At 41.7% G+C, this 17,485-nt stretch overlaps 1 protein-coding gene across 9 annotated transcripts in view; it reads left to right on the forward strand.

The window, feature by feature from the left end:
* Window positions 1-17,485, forward strand: part of ADCYAP1R1 (ADCYAP receptor type I) — a 187,799-nt gene that overhangs the window by 96,396 nt on the left and 73,918 nt on the right. For 7 of the 9 annotated variants that reach the window (XM_058181027.1, XM_058181026.1, XM_058181028.1 and 4 more), the window contains exons 13-16: window positions 838-929; window positions 9,624-9,707; window positions 11,856-11,985; window positions 13,198-13,239. In XM_058181027.1, the coding sequence (XP_058037010.1) occupies window positions 838-929; window positions 9,624-9,707; window positions 11,856-11,985; window positions 13,198-13,239 (348 nt within the window). The remainder of the gene's footprint in view (window positions 1-837; window positions 930-9,623; window positions 9,708-11,855; window positions 11,986-13,197; window positions 13,240-17,485) is intronic. The other 2 variants (XM_058181029.1, XM_058181031.1) reach the window with 2 other exon arrangements.

Genomic DNA, 17,485 nt, shown 5'->3' on the forward strand with positions numbered 1-17,485 from the left:
TTCATGCATGAGACAAGATGAGCCTTTTTCAAATCAGTAAATAACAACACCAATGGTTGGAAGAACTATACCAGGCTTAATTTGGGTCTAGAAGTATACTCAATTAAGTAGTGTCATGGTCAGTAGGGTCCCAACTAATTGGAAAACTTAGAGATGTTTGCAAAAAATTGTAGTCTTTGAAACAGTATTTTCATTTTAATTCTTGACTATCAGGCAGGAGAAAACTGAATATGCTGACATGGAGTATAGGTAGTCCTTGATTTAAAATCACAATTGGGCCCAAAATTCCTGTTGCTTACTGAGAAAATTGTTAAATGAGTTTTACCCATTTTACAACCTTTATTGTCACAGTTGTTAAGCAAACCACTGCAATTGTTAAATCAGTAACACGGTTGTTAAGTGAATCTGACTTCGTTTGTCAGAAGGTTGCATAAGGGAATCACATGATCCCGGAAACTGCAACCGTCATAAACATGAGTCAGTTGCCAAATGTCTGAATTTTGATCACATGACCATGGGGATGTTGCAACAGTCATAATTGTGAGGACTGGTTGTAGGTCCCTTTTTTCACTGCCGTTGTAACTTTGAATGGTCACTAAATGAATTGTTATAAGTCAAGGACTACCTCCATGTAGAATACCTTAGAAAATAATGATTGTTTCGCACATTAAGGATGTTGCAGATATTCTGACATTTTATTTCATTGGCTTTCAAAGAGTGGATTGCAGAAAAAATTGAGTTTACTAGACAGAAAATAATTTGCTATTTTAATTGGAAGACACCAATTACTTTATCATTGACTGATCCATTTCTTCTTTCTTTTCCCCCATTTCCAAGATCAATTTTTTGCTTTTCGTGGGCATCATCATTATCTTGGTTCAGAAACTCCAGTCTCCAGATATTGGGGGCAACGAATCCAGCATCTACTTGTAAGTATACTGAGAAATGTTCAAAAACACCACAATTTTGATCTATGAAATACCGTGGGAAAAATAAAGGGTTCAAGGATTCTTTAGAAGAGAATATTTGGAGTTTGGGATTAAATTGGCGAATTTTCAGTGATATGTGAGTTTGGCAATTTTCTTGCATTAAATGACCCAACTAGGAAACACCTTCAGTGTTAGAAGGGAATGGGGATAGTAGGAAGCGGAGGAGGAAGGAGGAGGAGGAAGAGGTGGAGGAGGAGGAGAAAACTGTGAGGTCGTTGGTGCTCTTTGACCTTAATTATTTTATTGCAGATGTTTCATGACCCAACTAGGTAACATCATCCGTACTAGAAGCAGAGGTGAGAGCAAATCTCATTTCCTTAAAACACTGGTGATATTACCTAGTTGAGTCATGAAACGTTTACAAGAAAACAATCAAGCTCAGAGAGTACTAAGGACCCAGAGTTTCGTTTGGCCATAAATAAAATCAACAGTAATTCCAAGCATCAATCATGCTTTACATTGTTGGTTACACGTCTTCCTTGTGGGAAGGAAGATTCTTCCTTTTTAGTTTGCATCAAACGACAGAATTTGAGGGAGGGGGACGTGGGAAGCAGTTTTTATTGAAAGAGTAGCATTTGGAGTAGGAAAAAATAAGACCCCTGGCCCCAAATGGGCATAGTTTTCCTTTCCGTCTTTGGTTGTCTTTAGTGAGTCATGTAGTCCTCGACTTGTAACCATTCATATTAATGACCCTTCGAGGTTACAATGGCATTGAAAAAAAATGACATGACCGTTTTTCATATTTACGACTGTTAAAGTGGTCTCTGGGGTCTCGTGATTAAAATCCAGACTCCTGGCAACATGCATCCATGACTGTTGCAGTCCTCTCTTGTGACCTTCTGACAAGCAAAGTCAATGGGGTGGTGGTGAGATTCACTGAACAACCGTGTCACTAACTTAATAACCACGGTTATTCACTTAACAGCTGTGGCAAGAAACGTCGTAAAAAGGGGCAAAACTCAAGAATGGCCTCCCATAGCCACAGAAAATTTGGCTTCAGTTGTGGTTGTAAGTCGAGGACTACCTGTACTTGATATCCTCAGGGTTTGCTAGTTGGGAAGGTCATGTAAGAAGAAGACCAAGTTAAGACCAGATAAAAGGAGCTATATCAAATATCAGAATGAGCCCTTGCTTCTTCTTCTTCCATCTTGGTGGCCACAACTGCAGATGGAAGGTCCTCATCAGCGACTCTGTTTCACAATAGCTTTGAGAGTTAGTTACTTATTTGATTGATTTGTGTGCCATCAAGTCAATATTGGCTCTTAGCAACCCTATATGTAGATGTTCTCCAGGAGGATCTCTTCATGGCCTGGTTCTTCAGATCTTAAAAGGGTGCAGAGGTCACTGCTGTGTCCATCCACCTTGTTGCTGGTCATCTTCCTTCCAAACATCATGAACTTTATGGATTGTCTCCAACCTGGTCCTTTAAGTCTTTTAATGGTACCCACTTCTACTTGCTGCTAGTCATCCTCTTCTTCTATTCTCCAAAGCACATGAGGACAGGACAAGAAGTAATGGGTGGAAGTTTAAAGGATACATTATTATGCCCATCCACCTCGTTGCTGGTCATCATCTTCTACTCTTTTCCTTCCACCCTTCACTTCTCAAGCGAGATGAATATTCAAATTGATTCACTGGTTGACTAAATTGAAGCAACAAGTTGATGTCAACTCCTTAATGATCACACAGTAATTTTTCTCCATAACCACTCCTCTCCAGCCTGGTTCTTCATGTGGCACCCCCACTCCCCATCCACTTTGTTGCTGGTCATCCTCCTTTTCTATTCTCCAAAGCACCTGAGGACAGGACGAAAAGTAATGGTGGAAGCTTATCAAGAAGAGATGTCTAGGGAGAACAGAACTGAAGAAGCTTCTTAGGTGAGAAGTGAAACATCTTCAAGGAAAAACAAAGGAATTCCAGTTGCCTCTTGAAAAAGCACCTTCAGGACATCAAGAAGAGAGGCAACCTAGAACTAAGGAGAAATTTCCTATCAGTGGGAACAATTAACCAGTGGAACAGCTTTTCTCCAGAAGCTGTGGATGATTCATCACTGGAGGCTTTTAAGAAGAGATTGGACAACCATTTGTCCAGAGTAGTATAGGGTCTCCTGCTTGAGCAAGGGGTTGGACTAGAAGACCTCCAAGGTCCCTTCCATCTCTGTTCTTCTGATGTTTTGTTTCCTTCAATCATTCCCAGCATCAGAGCCTTATAGAAATATATTTTCATATATTCTGTCTAAAATATGATCATTTGAAGCCGGCCATTTGTGCTGCAAGTCATTTGGTTCCTTAAAACACCCCTCCTCAAAAATGATGAGATTCGGAAGACACATAAACTATTTAAAATTTCATTTTAAGATGAGGGATTTTTTTTTTCCAGTAAAGACACAGCTGCCTCCTTCAGAGATTCTAGGAATAAAATCCATACCAGTCAGCTGAACGCTTTATCCTAAATTATTTAAACCATTTCCTCAATTGCTATTCTACCGCAGAATTTAATTGATTCTGGCGAATTAATTAAAAGAAAGTCAAAGAAGCGGTCTAGAAATGAACCTTCAATTCTTTGAACCATTCAGAATAACAGAACAAAAGTGAAAACCAACCAGGCAGTACGCTATCAGGATGTTTTGAGATTTTATGAATGCTGCACTAATGGCATAAAAATATAAGAATTTATTATTTCAGATACTTCGGTACAGACAGTCCTTGACTTAACAATTGAGCCCCAAATTTCCGTTGCTAAGTGAATTTTGCCCTTTCTTGCCACAGTTGTTAAGCGAATCACAGCAGCAGTTAAGTCAGTCAAACGGTTGTTAAGTGAATCTGGCTTCCTCATTGACTTCCCTTGTCAGAAGGCTGCAAAAGAGGATCACGTGACCCCGGGATACAGCAACCGTCATAAATATGAATCAGTTGCCAAGTGTCTGAATTTTGATCACATGACCGTGGGGAATGCTGTAACGGTCGTAAGTGTGAAAAATGAACCTAAGCCGCTTCTTTTTTTCAGTGCTGGTGTAACTTCAAATGGTCACTAAATGAACTGTTGTAAGTCGAGGACTCCCTGTACTTGTTTGATGACTCTTTTCTTCCTGTTGGGCGGATGTAGTTTACTCAATTCCTAATTCAATATTTTATAAGCATGGCTTTGCTTTTGCGATTTTGATGGACGATTTCCATTAGGGCGAATTGCAAGCGCTGAGCCTTATTTCCTCTAAATGTCAGGTTTAATGGTTCGTCATCAGCAATGGAAGCATGAACTATAGCAGAAAAATAGGTAGAAAAGTAACCTCTGGAGCGGTGCAGAAGCTTGTTGATAGAGAAATCGGTCTCCATGGAGGATGTTTTACAGAATTACAGACTAACAGAAATGTGAGGGACCTTGGAGGTCTTCTAGTCCAACCCCCTACCGTTTTGGACAAATGATTGTCCAATCTCTCCTTGAAGAGCTGCAGTGATGGACCACCCAAAACAGAATACCAGCAGAGTTAGAAGGGACCTTGGAGGTCTTCTAGTCCAACCCCTGCTCATGCAGGAAATCCTATACCACTTCAGACAAATGATTGTCCAATCTCTTCTTAAAAACCTCTAGTACTGGAGCATCCACAACTTCTGGAGACAAACCGTTTGGTACAGATTAGTATCAGTAGGAAGTTTTTATCCGTTGCTTCTTGTCCCGCCTTTAGGTACTTTGGAGAATAGGTTGACCCCCTCTTCTTCTTTGTGGCAGCCCCTCAAATATTGAAAGACTGCTATAATGTCTCCTATTCCTTCTTTTCATTAAACTAGACATACCCAGTTCCCGCAACCGTTCTTCATATGTTGTTCTGTTTCCCTTCCCCCAATACTCCCAGCAAAGAGTCCGTCAGAGGCCTTCCTTTTTTCCTTTTATTTACATAGATACATGTCCTGGCCACGTCTACCCACGGGCCTGCCAAGTTTCTGGAGATAACGAGGAAATTATAGATAAGGCCAGAATTACTCACGAATATATTCTTCCCTCCATTAAAACAGTTAGCTCGCGCCAATTCATTAGCTCGCGCCAACTCATTACTTTGTCCAAGACAAAAAACCAGGAAGTCCCGCCTCCTATTTATAGTCTCTGCAGATGTCACTGCATGACAATTATGACTTGGCTTTGTCCCAACTCTTCCGCTGCTGCGCACGCCGATCAAGCCTTCGTAATCTTGCGTCCCTCCAAAACTGTTCTTGGGGCGTTGCCAAATCAGAAGAAGGCCCGGGAGAATCAGGCCTTGCCGGCCCCTCCCTTTGAGTGGGTGCCAGGGAGGGAGAGGGCTCAAGAGAAGCAGGGCTTGCCAGGTCTTCTCCCTCATTTTCTGAATCATCCGAGTCCAGGAGTCTGGGTCCAGGAACCTGGGTCACAACATATGTCTTCATATGCCTCCAGTCCCCTAATCATCTTTGTTGCTCTTCTCTGCACTCTTTCTGGAGTCTCATCATCTTTTTTTTATATCACGGTGATCAAAATTGGACGTAGTATTCCAAGTGTGCTCTTTCCAGTATAAAGCTGTACTATCAGTTCTCAAGATCTCATGCTATCCTTCTATTGATGCAGCCTAGGGCTGCATTGACTTCTTTTTGGCAGCTGCAGCTCACTCCTGGCTCATAGCTAAATGTTAAGTTAATTTTGATTTGAAACGGATATCCCCAGTTTTGGCCTAGCATCTTCACCACACCTGGAAATTTAAGTCGGGGAGGGGCAATAAATATCTCTGAGCTATTTTGCAGTTGTCAAATTAGTCAAATTTCAGTAGTGCAGTTGCAGAATATAGAATTCTGTGGGGGTTTCTTTTGGGGGAAAAAACAACACCCTCATCCAACCTTAGCTTAACTTTCAGAAAAGCGCATTTTCTTTTCTTTTTTATTAAAAAAGTTTTTACAAAAAAAAAAGCTTTCACCCCTCTTTCCCCCTCCCCCCCTCTACCCCCTCCCCCCTCCCTTCAAAAAACCCCTCTCCCTCCCCCCCCAAGGTATAGCTTACAAGGTATAGCTTAAAAATAAAACAAACATATGTTAAAAATTTCCCTCCCAACTCAGTTATACTCCTGCACTTCTCATCAAATCCTAACCTCCCCCATAGCAAACAGAAATAATACATCCTAATCATTTAAAGACAGTCTGATATCTCTTAATCTGATATCTGTTTTGGATATAGTCAATCCATTTTTTCTATTCATTTAAGTATCTTTCTTGTGTATTGTCTTTCAAAAAGGCTGAGATTTTGCCATCTCAGCCAAATTAGCAACTTTCAATATCCATTCTTCTATTGTAGGTAGTTCTTTTTTCTTCCAATACTATCCCACCAGACTTGAAATTCTAGGCTTAGAAAACTTGGAACTCTGTCGCCTTGGACAAGACCTAAGCTTAACTCACAGAATCATCTATTGTAATGTCCTTCCTGTTAAAGACTACTTCAGCTTTAATTGCAATAATAACATAACATAACATAACATCAGAGTTGGAAGGGACCTTGGAGGCCTTCTAGTCCAACCCCCTGCCCAGGCAGGAAACCCTACACCATCTCAGTCAGATGGTTATCCAACGTTTTCTTAAAAATTTCCAGTGTTGGAGCATTCACAACTTCTGCAGGCAATACTAGAGCAACTAATAGATTTAAACTTAATGTCAACCGCTTTAATCTAGATTGCAGAAAATATGACTTCTGTAACAGAATCATCAGTGCTTGGAATACTTTACCTGACTCCGTGGTCTTTTCCCATAATCCTAAAAGCTTTAACTAAAAACTTTCTAATATTGACCTCACCCCATTCCTAAGAGGACCATAAGGGGCGTGCATAAGCGCACAAACTTGCCTACCATTCCTGTTCTGTTGTTTTTTTTCTTTTCTTTTTCATATATATATATATATATATATATATATATATATATATATATATATATATGCTTATACCTCCTTATATTTACTCATATATGTGTTTATATACTATATAATCTTTTTGTATGATACCTACATATATTGTTGTGACAAAATAAAATAAATAGATAAAATAAATAAAAATAAATCTTGCTGCTGTTATTAGATTTAAAATCAATTTAGTCTCAATTACTGTACAGTCCGTGATAATTCCCAGTAAAAAAAATTGCGGCAGGAACTTTATCTTCTTTTTCAAAACATTTTGTAGAATCCACCAAATTCTTATCCAAAAAGCCTTGATAGTCTTACAAGTCCACCAAATATGAAAATATGTAGCATCATCACAATTACATCTCTAATATTTTGCTTGCATATCTGGATACATACACGATAGTTTCTTAGGATCTAAATGCCATCTATAAAACATTTTATAAAAATTTTCCCTTAAATTCTGTGCCTGTGTAAATTTAACATTTCTAACCCAAAAGAAAAGCGCATTTCCAAAACAAGGCTAAAACACTGAAACCTCCCCAAGCAAAAGAAATAAAAGGAAAATTCCATTTTCTTGATATCTTGTATCACCTTTGTACCATCATCCTACCCACCGAAACAGGGACCTCCAAATTTGGCAAATGTAAGACTTTTGTGGGCTTCAATTCCCAGAATTCCCCATAGTTTGGGAATTTCAAAATAAATATGAACCAGTTGCCAAGCGTTTTAATTTTGATCATGTGACCATGTAAGTGTGAAAAATGGTCCGAGGTCAGGGCCTTTGTAACTCCAAATGGTTGCTAAAAGAATGGTCGTAAGTCGAGGACTATCTGTAAATTAGAATTACCTTATCTAGTGGTTTTTCCAGTCTGGTCTACTTTACAAAGCTGACATCATTGGGGCTGCTTGAATGTAAATCTCATGCATTCAGTGTTTTCATGAACATTTAGAAATATTCCTATATTTGCGTCCATGATCCCCTTTGAATGCTTAACAGCAATGCAGGTAGTCCTCGACTTACGACTACAATTGAGCCAAAAATTTCTGTTGCTAAGTGAAACATCGGATAAGTGAATTTTTCTCCTTTTTTTTTTTTTTTTACTTTTCTTGCCACTGTTTGTAAAATGAATCACTGCATGGTTGTTAAGTGAATCTGGCTTCCATGTTGATTTTGCTTGTCAGAAGGTTACAAAAGGGGGAATAACGTGACCTTATGGAACTGCAACTGTCATAAATACAGGTAGTTCTCAACTTACGACCACAACTGAGCCCAGCATTTGTGTTGTTAAGTGAACATTTGTTAAAGTGAGTTTTGTCCCATTTTACGACATTTCTTGCCACAGTTGTTAAGTGAATCCCTGAAGTTGGGTAAGTTAGTAACCTGGTTCTTAAGTGAATCTGGTTTCCCCATTGACTTTGCTTATCAGAAGGTTGGAAAAGGGGATCAGGTGACCCCGGGACACAGCAATGGTCATAAGTATGAACTAGTTGCTGAGCGTCTGAATTTTGATCACATGATCGGGGGATGCTGCAAAGGTTGTAACTGTGAAAAACAGTCATAAGTGCCCTTTTTCAGTGCCGTTGTTACTTTGAAAGGTCACTAAAGGAATTGTTGTAAGTCGAGGACTACCTGTTACAGTTGTGGCTTTTTCTATAGTGAAACTACAGCAAAATTCTCTCCCATCTTTTCTTCCTATTTATGCATTTCCACCACCAACCGCTGTTGCTTAAGATCTGGACACCTGCAGTCATGGTTTTGTTCCATCGGCTTGGCATTGTCTGCTTGTGTTGCAGCGCCACACAACCTTACATCTTGCTTTCCTCACACCTTCTACATCGCTTTTGCCTCCGGGCCACTCTGCTGATCAGTTTTATTGATTCATTAGAATAGAATAGAATAGAATAGAATAGAATAGAATAGAATAGAATAGAATAGAATAGAATAGAATTTTTATTGGCCAAGTATGATTGGACACACAAGGAATTTGTCTTGGTGCATATGCTCTCAGTGTACATAAAAGAAAAGATACCTTCATCAAGGTACAACATTTATAACACAATTGATGGTCAATATATCAATATAAATCATAAGGATTGCCAGCAACAAAGTTACAGTCATTCAGTCATAAGTGGAAAGAGATTGGTGATGGGAACGATGAGAAGATTAATAGTAGTGCAGATTTAGTCAATAGTTTGACAGTGTTGAGGGAATTATTTGTTTAGCAGAGTGATGGCCTTCGGGAAAAAACTGTTCTTGTGTCTAGTTGTTCTGGTGTGCAGTGCTCTTATAGCGTCGTTTTGAGGGTAAGAGTTGAAACAGTTTATGTCCAGGATGCGAGGGATCTGCAAATATTTTCACGGCCCTCTTCTTGATTCGTGCAGTATACAGGTCCTCAATGGAAGGCAGGTTGGTAGCAATTATTTTTTCTGCAGTTCTAATGATCCTCTGAAGTCGGTGTCTTTCTTGTTGGGTTGCAGAACCGAACCAGACACTTATAGAGGTGCAAATGACAGACTCAATAATTCCTCTGTAGATCAATCGGTTTTTGAGGAGGATGTTTAAATTGGACGGATTGCTTGTCCTTGATCTGATGAACCTGGAGAGGAGCAGGGCGGGGGTGGGTGGGTGGGGAGGAGATGGAGGGTGGGAGGGAGGAAAAGCAAATTTTTTTTTGTTTATTTTGTGCTTTGTTTTGTGTTGTTGTTTTTTCCTTTTTTTTTTTTTTTGGGCTGACCTCGTCCCACACTCAGCAGCTGCGTTCAGAAATGCTACTGTAAGTCCGAGAGGACTAACCAGCATTCTTGCAGGATGGCTGAACTATCCATCATCACCCTGTAAGTCTGCGGAATCCCGTGAATGGTGTCTGTGTTTTGACGCATGCCACTTAAAACGTCGAGTGTGGTTTTTGTAAGCACCGGCTGACATAACAACGGGGTGCCACTGCATGATGCCTTGCTCTGTCTTGTTGTGTGCTATTTGTCGCCGACCCGAGTCGCTATCGAAGAGCCGAACGTCCTGCCTCGAAATGTATCAATCCATGGAATTAAAACACAGATAGTCCTCGACTTACAACCGTTCGTTTAGCGACCGTTCCGGGTTACAACGGTACTGAAATAAAGGGATTTAAGGACTTGTTTTTCACACTTACGACTGTTGCAGCTTCCCTACGGTCACGTGATCAAACTTTGGGTGCTTGGCGGCCTCCTGGGGTCACGTGACCTCCTTCCGCAACCTTCTGACAAGCAATGGGGAAGCCGTATTCACTTAACAACCGGGTTACTCGCTTAACAACTGCATTGATTCCCTTAGCGAATGTGGGAAGAAAGCTCGCAAAATGGAGCGAAATTCACTTAACAGCTTAGCAATGGAAATTTTGGGCACAATTGTGATCGTAAGTCGAGGACTCCCTGTGATAGAGATTACAGCTCTTTTTGTTCAGTTGTGTCTTTCTCTTTCCCCAACCCACACTTGCAGTGTCCTGGTGCCAATACCAGTATCACAGCAGGGTCCTTTGGGTGTGATGTTTTAGTGATAGATCTACACATTTCCACACAGTCATGTTAATTTTTCCTCATAATGTTATTTTAAATTTTCTGGCAAATTTGAATCAGTTTTTTAAGGGTTGTTTTAATTATGGTGTATGTTTCTGTTTGTATTTTATTTGCCTGTTCACCGCTCTGAGTCCTTCGGGAGAAGGGCGTTATACAAATTAAAACATCATTATTATTATTATTATTATTATTATTATTATTATTATTATTATTATTATTATTATTATTATTATTATAATAAAATAAGTGAGGACTGATTTCTATTTTTCCTGAACGCGGACCTACAGGTAATCTCAACTTACGAACGTTCACTTAGTGACCATTCACAGTTATGACAGGCCTCCCAGGATTCCTTCCAATAAGGATTTAAAATTCCAATGGCCACCTCCCCTTGAGGTCACATGATCGCGTTTTGGACACAAAGCCTGCATTTATGACCATTTGCAGTGTCCACAATTTACACATTTTTTTGCCAAGAACTTGTGTTTAGCAAAAAAAAAAACACCCATTGTGGGCAACGGATTTGCTTAAAGACCACTGTGTTCATTTAACAACGCCTGCTTTTACTTAACAAGAGCTGTAAAAAAGACCGTAAAATTGGTTGGTGGTGACATGTTTAGTGACTGGCATGACTATAATTCTGGACTCAAGTATGGTCGTAAGGTGAGGGCTATATAGGCTACTGTTCATTTAGCGACTCTTCAGAGTTACAATGGCAGTGAAAAAAAAATGATTAAGACTGTTTTTCAAATTTAAGACCGTTGCAGAATCTCCACAGTCATGTGAACAAGATGGAAACTGGTTCATAGTTATGACTGTTGCAGTGTCCTGGGGTCACGTGATCCCTTTTTGCAACCTTCTGACAAGCAAAATCAATCAGGAAACCAGATTCACTTAACAACCGTGCGACTTGACTTAACAACTGCAGGGGTTCACTGAACAACTGTGAGAAGGAAATTGGTAGAAACGGGGCAAAACTCGCTAAACAAATGTCTTACTTAGCAACAGAAATTTTGGGCACAATTGAATGGAGAGGTGGGCAGCGTATGATTTGAATAAGTCAAATAAAAACAAAATAAGTGAAATAAAAGTTAGTCGTAGGCAAAGGCCAACAATGGATCCAAAAGTTGATTATCGTTATGGGGTACTGATAGAGTAACTTGTACCTCAGGGTTGAACTATGGGATCCTTGGTGCTCTCTGAGCTTGGGGGTTTTCTTGCAGACGTTTCATGACCCAACTATGTAACCTCATCAGTAGTAGAAGGGTGTGGTGTTCTAGTTGGGTCATGAAACATCTGCAAGAAAACACCAAGGACCCCACATGGGAAATCCGAGCTAATTCTTTCCGGCATTTGATGGTATGGGAGATTAGAAGTATTCCTGGCCTCAATGAGGACGTGTAACTTTCGTTGTTTGGTTTATCTCCACAGGCGGTTGGCCCGATCCACCTTGTTACTCATCCCACTCTTTGGGATTCACTACACAGTGTTTGCCTTTTATCCAGAGAACGTTAGCAAAAGGGAACGCTTGGTTTTTGAACTGGGGCTCGGTTCCTTCCAGGTGGGTTATGTAGTTCTAAATAGTTTTCTTGTTTTCTCGTTCTCTCTCTCTCTCTCTTTCTCTCTTTCTTTCTTTCTTTCTCTCTCTCTCTCTCTCTCTCTCTTTCTCTCCCTCTCCCTCTTCAAGCATCTCCCTTCAAGCATGGAAGAATGAGGTTGTCATTAAAGCTTCAGATGATTGTGTAAACCAGTGTTTCTTAACCTCAGCAACTTGAAGATGTGTGGGCTTCAATTCCCGAAGTTCCCTAGCCAGCATGCTGGCTGGGGAATTCTGGAAGTTGAAATCCACCCCTCTTAAAAGATGATGTGAGTTGAAGTCCATCTCTCTTAAAGTTGCCAAAGTCAAGAAACATTAAGGCAATGAACGTTTAAATTACTCAGTAGATTCTCCCATTCTGACTGAATAGTTTTCTTTTCTTTTCTTTTTTTATTGAAAAAGTTTTTACAAAAAAATTTCACCTCCCTTTTCCCCCCTCCCCACTCCATCCCTCCCTCCCTACAAAACCACCCTCCTCCCCACCACTTCCCAGAACAAACACAAGGTATAGTTCAAAAGGAAAAACAATCATACGCTAAATTTTTCCTAACACAAATCATAATCCCCCCTTCTTCTCAAATCCTAACTTCCCCCATACCGATCAAATACATAAATACATCCTAATCATTCAAAGGCAGTCTGATATCTCTTAATCTGATATCTATTTTGCATATATTCAATCCATTTTTTCCATTCAGTTAGATATTTTTCTTGTGTAGTGTCTATACGGGTATAGAGTTTCCTGCTTGAATAGGGGGTTGGACTAGAAGACCTCCAAGGTCCCTTCCAACTCTGTTAGTCTGTTATTCTCTTAAAGGAAAAAAATCCCAGTCTCTCCAGGAAGCGAAATCAGATCAAAATTAATTAATTAATTAGAACAATTAACCAGTGGAACGACTTGCCTGCAGAAGTCGTGAATGCTCCAACACTGGAAATTTTTAAGAAAATGTTGGATAACCATTTGTCTGAAAGTGGTGTAGGGTTTCCTGCCTGAACAGGGGGGTGGACTAGAAGACCTCCAAGGTCCCCTTCCAGCCCTGTTATTCTGTTTTCTGCTTGAAAATGAAGCCGAGAATATTCCTGCCACATCCATGTTAAGTGTAGAGTTCACGTCAACGAATGATGGCGTTCAGTTTGTGCTATCCCTGAAAAAGTTTTCTTTTGTTTCTATTTTAGGGTTTCGTGGTCGCTGTGCTCTACTGCTTTTTGAATGGGGAGGTAAGATTTTTTCAAAAAGAAAAAAGAAAAACCAACGTTGTTGGTGTTTTGAAATGTTAGCTTTGCAACTCCAGGTAGTTCTTGATTTACAACTTTGCGTTTAGCGACTGTTTGAAATGACAACAGCACTGAAAAGAGGGGCTTATGGCCAGTCCTCACACTTACAACCATTGCAGCATCCCCACGGTCACAAGATCAAAATTCGGACACTTGCATAATTCCAGGATCACCATTTCCTACTTTCCAACAAGCACTGTCAGTGGGGAAAAACTGACTTCGCTTAATGAGCACAATGATTCACTTAAAAACTGCAGGGATCCGTTGAACAACCATAGCAAAAAAAGGTTATAAAATTGGTCACGACTCACTGAAAAAGAAATGTTGCCTAGAAATTCTGCTCCCGATTGTGGTCGCAAGTCGAGGACTACCTGTCGCAAGTCGAGGATTACCTCTTCGTTCCTATGTGAAAAAGGAAAAAAAAGAGTGGTAAGGAAAATTCTTGCCCTGTGCTATGACCCACCCACCCCCAGCTGTGTCTGGAATGGGATGCATGGTATCTGGGGGATTCTGGGAGTTGAAGTCCACCTCTTCTTAAAGGGACAGGTTTAAAGAAAAGTGTATTAGACCAGAGGTCTCCAACCTTGGCCACTTTAAGACTTGTGGACTTCAACTCCCAGCAAAGCTGGCTGAGGAATTCTGGGAGCTGAAGTCCACAAGTCCTGAAGTTGACAAGGTTGGAGACCCCTGTATTAGACAAGAGTCCAAGTCAAGCTAACATTTGTCCTAATGTCAATACAGGTAGTCCTCAAGTTACCACAGTTCATCCAGTGGCTGTTCGAAGTTAGAAAGGCAGTGAAAAAAAATGACTCGTAACCATTTTGTCACCCTTAACCAGTGATGGGATTCAGCCGGTTCGCACCAATTTGCTAGAACCAGTTGTTAATTTTATGTGCAGTTTGAAGAACCGGCTGAATTGCCTGGCCCCACCTCGCCCATCCCTTCCTGAGATCCCCCCCCCCGAGAAAATGACCTGTCTCAATATTCCATGTACAACTTTGGCTCAGGCAGCTGAATTCCACACTCGTTCCCTCTTTCTGCAAAGAGAAGAAATTGCAGGAAGGTGCTACCAAGCTGAGAATGGGGCCTCAGAGGACACCATTCCTGATAAGTCATGTCATGTGATCAAAATTGGTCATGTGATCAAAATTGAGACACTTGGCAACTGACTCATATGCACAACGGTGCGTCCCCTTTTGTGACCTCCTGACAAACGAAGTCTCTGGGGAAGCCAGATTCATTTAACAACCGTGTTACTAACTTAGCAACCGCAGTGATTCACTTAACTGCGGGAAACTGGTTTCGCCGTTGACTATGAGCATCAGAAACTTGCAGAGGGGGATCACATGACCCTAGGGAGACCACAACCGTCATAAATATGAGTCAACTGCCAGGCATCCAAATGTTGATCACATGACCATGGGGATGCTGCAACCTATCACCATGGCCACTTTTGTAAGTGTGAAAAACCATCCTAAAAAAAAAGCCATTTTTTTTCCAGTACCGTTGTAAGTTCAAACAGTCACTAAACAAATGGTTGTAAGTAGAGGACTACCTGTAATCTTGCTCAGTTGTCACCCGTGCTAGAGACTTCAGAGCCATGGTAGTCAGGTGAAGGGCTTAATTCAGGTTTGCAGAAGGATCTGGAGTGGTAGGCTTGGTGAAGTCAAGGATGCAGCAGGAGATAAGCCATTTATTGGCCTCCACTTGGCACAACAATTGGACACACATACATACACACCCATACACACACAGAGCATTCTACACAATTTATACCCCATGTGAACAAATCTCTCATTTGGGTTACTTCTGGTGCCTTGTGCTATGACCCACCCACCCCCAGCTGTGTCTGGAATGGGATGCATGGTATCTGGGGGATTCTGGGAGTTGAAGTCCACCTCTTATTATTATTTATTATTATTATTTATTACATTTTTATACCGCCCTTCTCCCGAAGGACTCAGGGCGGTGTACAGCCAAAGATAAAACACAATACATATAAAATTAAAACCAACAATTAAAACCTAGCAAATTACAAAAGGCTGATAATTAAAAGTTTAAATTTAAAATTACAAAAAATTTTAAAAACCCAATAGAATAGAATAGAATAGAATTTTTATTGGCCAAGTGTGATTGGACACACAAGGAATTTGTCTTGGTGCATATGCTCTCAGTGTACATAAAAGAAAAGATACGTTCATCAAGGTACAACATTTACAACACAATTGATGGTCAGTATATCAATGTAAATCATAAGGATTGCCAGCAACAAGTTATAGTCATACAGTCCTAAGTGGAAAGAGATTGGCGATGGGAACTATGAGAAGATTAATAGTAGTGCAGATTTAGTAAGTAGTTTGACAGTGTTGAGGGAATTATTTGTTTAGCAGAGTGATGGCGTTTGGGGAAAAAACTGTTCTTGTGTCTAGTTGTTCTGGTGTGCAGTGCTCTATAGCGTCGTTTTGAGGGTAGGAGTTGAAACAGTTTATGTCCAGGATGCGAGGGATCTGCAAATATTTTCACGGCCCTCTTCTTGATTCGTGCAGTATACAGGTCCTCAATGGAAGGCAAGTTGGTAGCAATTATTTTTTCTGCAGTTCTAATTATCCTCTGAAGTCTGTGTTTTTCTTGTTGGGTTGCAGAACCGAACCAGACAGTTATAGAGGTGCAAATGACAGACTCAATAATTCCTCTGTAGAATTGGATCAGCAGCTCCTTGGGCAGTTTGAGCTTACTGAGTTGGCGCAGAAAGAACATAAAAACCCCAATTTAAGATTAAAACTATAAAAACCATTATGCCAGTCCCGCTTGAATAAATAAATATGTTTTTAGCTCACGACGGAAGGTCCGAAGATCAGGCACTTGACGTAGGCCAGGGGGAAGTTCATTCCAGAGCGTCGATGCTCCAACAGAGAAGGCCCTACTCCTGGGAGCCGCCAGCCGACACTGTTTGGCAGACGGCACCCTGAGGAGACCCTCTCTGTGAGAGCGTACGGGTCGGTGGGAGGCATAGGGTAACAGCAGGCGCTCTCGTAAGTACCGGGTCCTAAGCCATGGGCGCTTTAAAGGTGGTAACCAAAATCTTGAAGCGCACCGAAAGACCACAGGAAGCCAGTGCAGACTACGCAGCAGTGATGTTACATGGGAGCCACGCGGCTCCCGTTACTACTGCGCAGCCGCATTCTGGACTAACTGTAGCCTCGGGTGCACCTCAAGGGCAGCCCCATGTAGAGAGCATTGCAGTAATCCAACGAGGCGTGACCAGGCGTGAGTGACTGTGCATAAGGCATCCCGGTCAAGGAAGGGGCGCAACTGGCGAACCAAGCGAACTTGGTAAAGCCCTCCTGGAGCGGCCGCCAGATGTTCATCAAAGGACAGCCGTCCATCCAGGAGGATACCCAAGTTGCGAACCACCTCCTTTGGGGCCACTAACTCGCCCCAACAGTCAGCTGCGGCTGCAGCTGACTGTACCGTGCCGGCATCCACAGCCACTCCGTCTTGGAGGATTGAGCTTGAGTCTGTTTCTCCCCATCCAGACCCGTCGGCTTCCAAACACCGGGACAGCACTTCGACCGCTTCGTTGGGGTGGTCCGGGGTGGAAAAGTACAGCTGAGTGTCATCAGCGTACAGCTGGTATCTCACCCTGAAACCACTGATGACCTCGCCCAGCGGCTTCATATAGATGTTGAACAGGGTAGGCGAGAGAATCAACCCCTGGGGCACCCCACAAGTGAGGCGCCTCGCGGCCGACCTCTGCCCCCCTGTCAACACCGTCTGCGACGGGTCGGAGAGATAGGAGGAGAACCACCGATAAACGGTGCCTCCCACTCCCAATCCCTCCAACCGGCGCAGCAGGATACCATGGTCGATGGTATCAAAAGCCGCTGAGAGGTCTAATAGGACCAAGGCAGAGGAGCAACCCCTATCTCTGGCCCTCCAGAGGTCATCCACCAACGCGACCAAAGCCGTCTCCGTGCTATAACCGGGTCGGAAGCCAGACTGGAACGGGTCTAGATAGACTTAAAGAGACAGTCTTAAAGGGACAGGTTTAAAGAAAAGTGTATTAGACCAGAGGTCTCCAACCTTGACCACTTTAAGACTTGTGGACTTCAACTCCCAGCAAAGCTGGCTGAGGAATTCTGGGAGCTGAAGTCCACAAATCTTAAAATATGTCAAGGTTGGAGACCCC

Source organism: Ahaetulla prasina, chromosome 4 (assembly GCF_028640845.1).
Source record: "Ahaetulla prasina isolate Xishuangbanna chromosome 4, ASM2864084v1, whole genome shotgun sequence".
Classification (NCBI taxonomy): domain Eukaryota; kingdom Metazoa; phylum Chordata; class Lepidosauria; order Squamata; family Colubridae; genus Ahaetulla; species Ahaetulla prasina.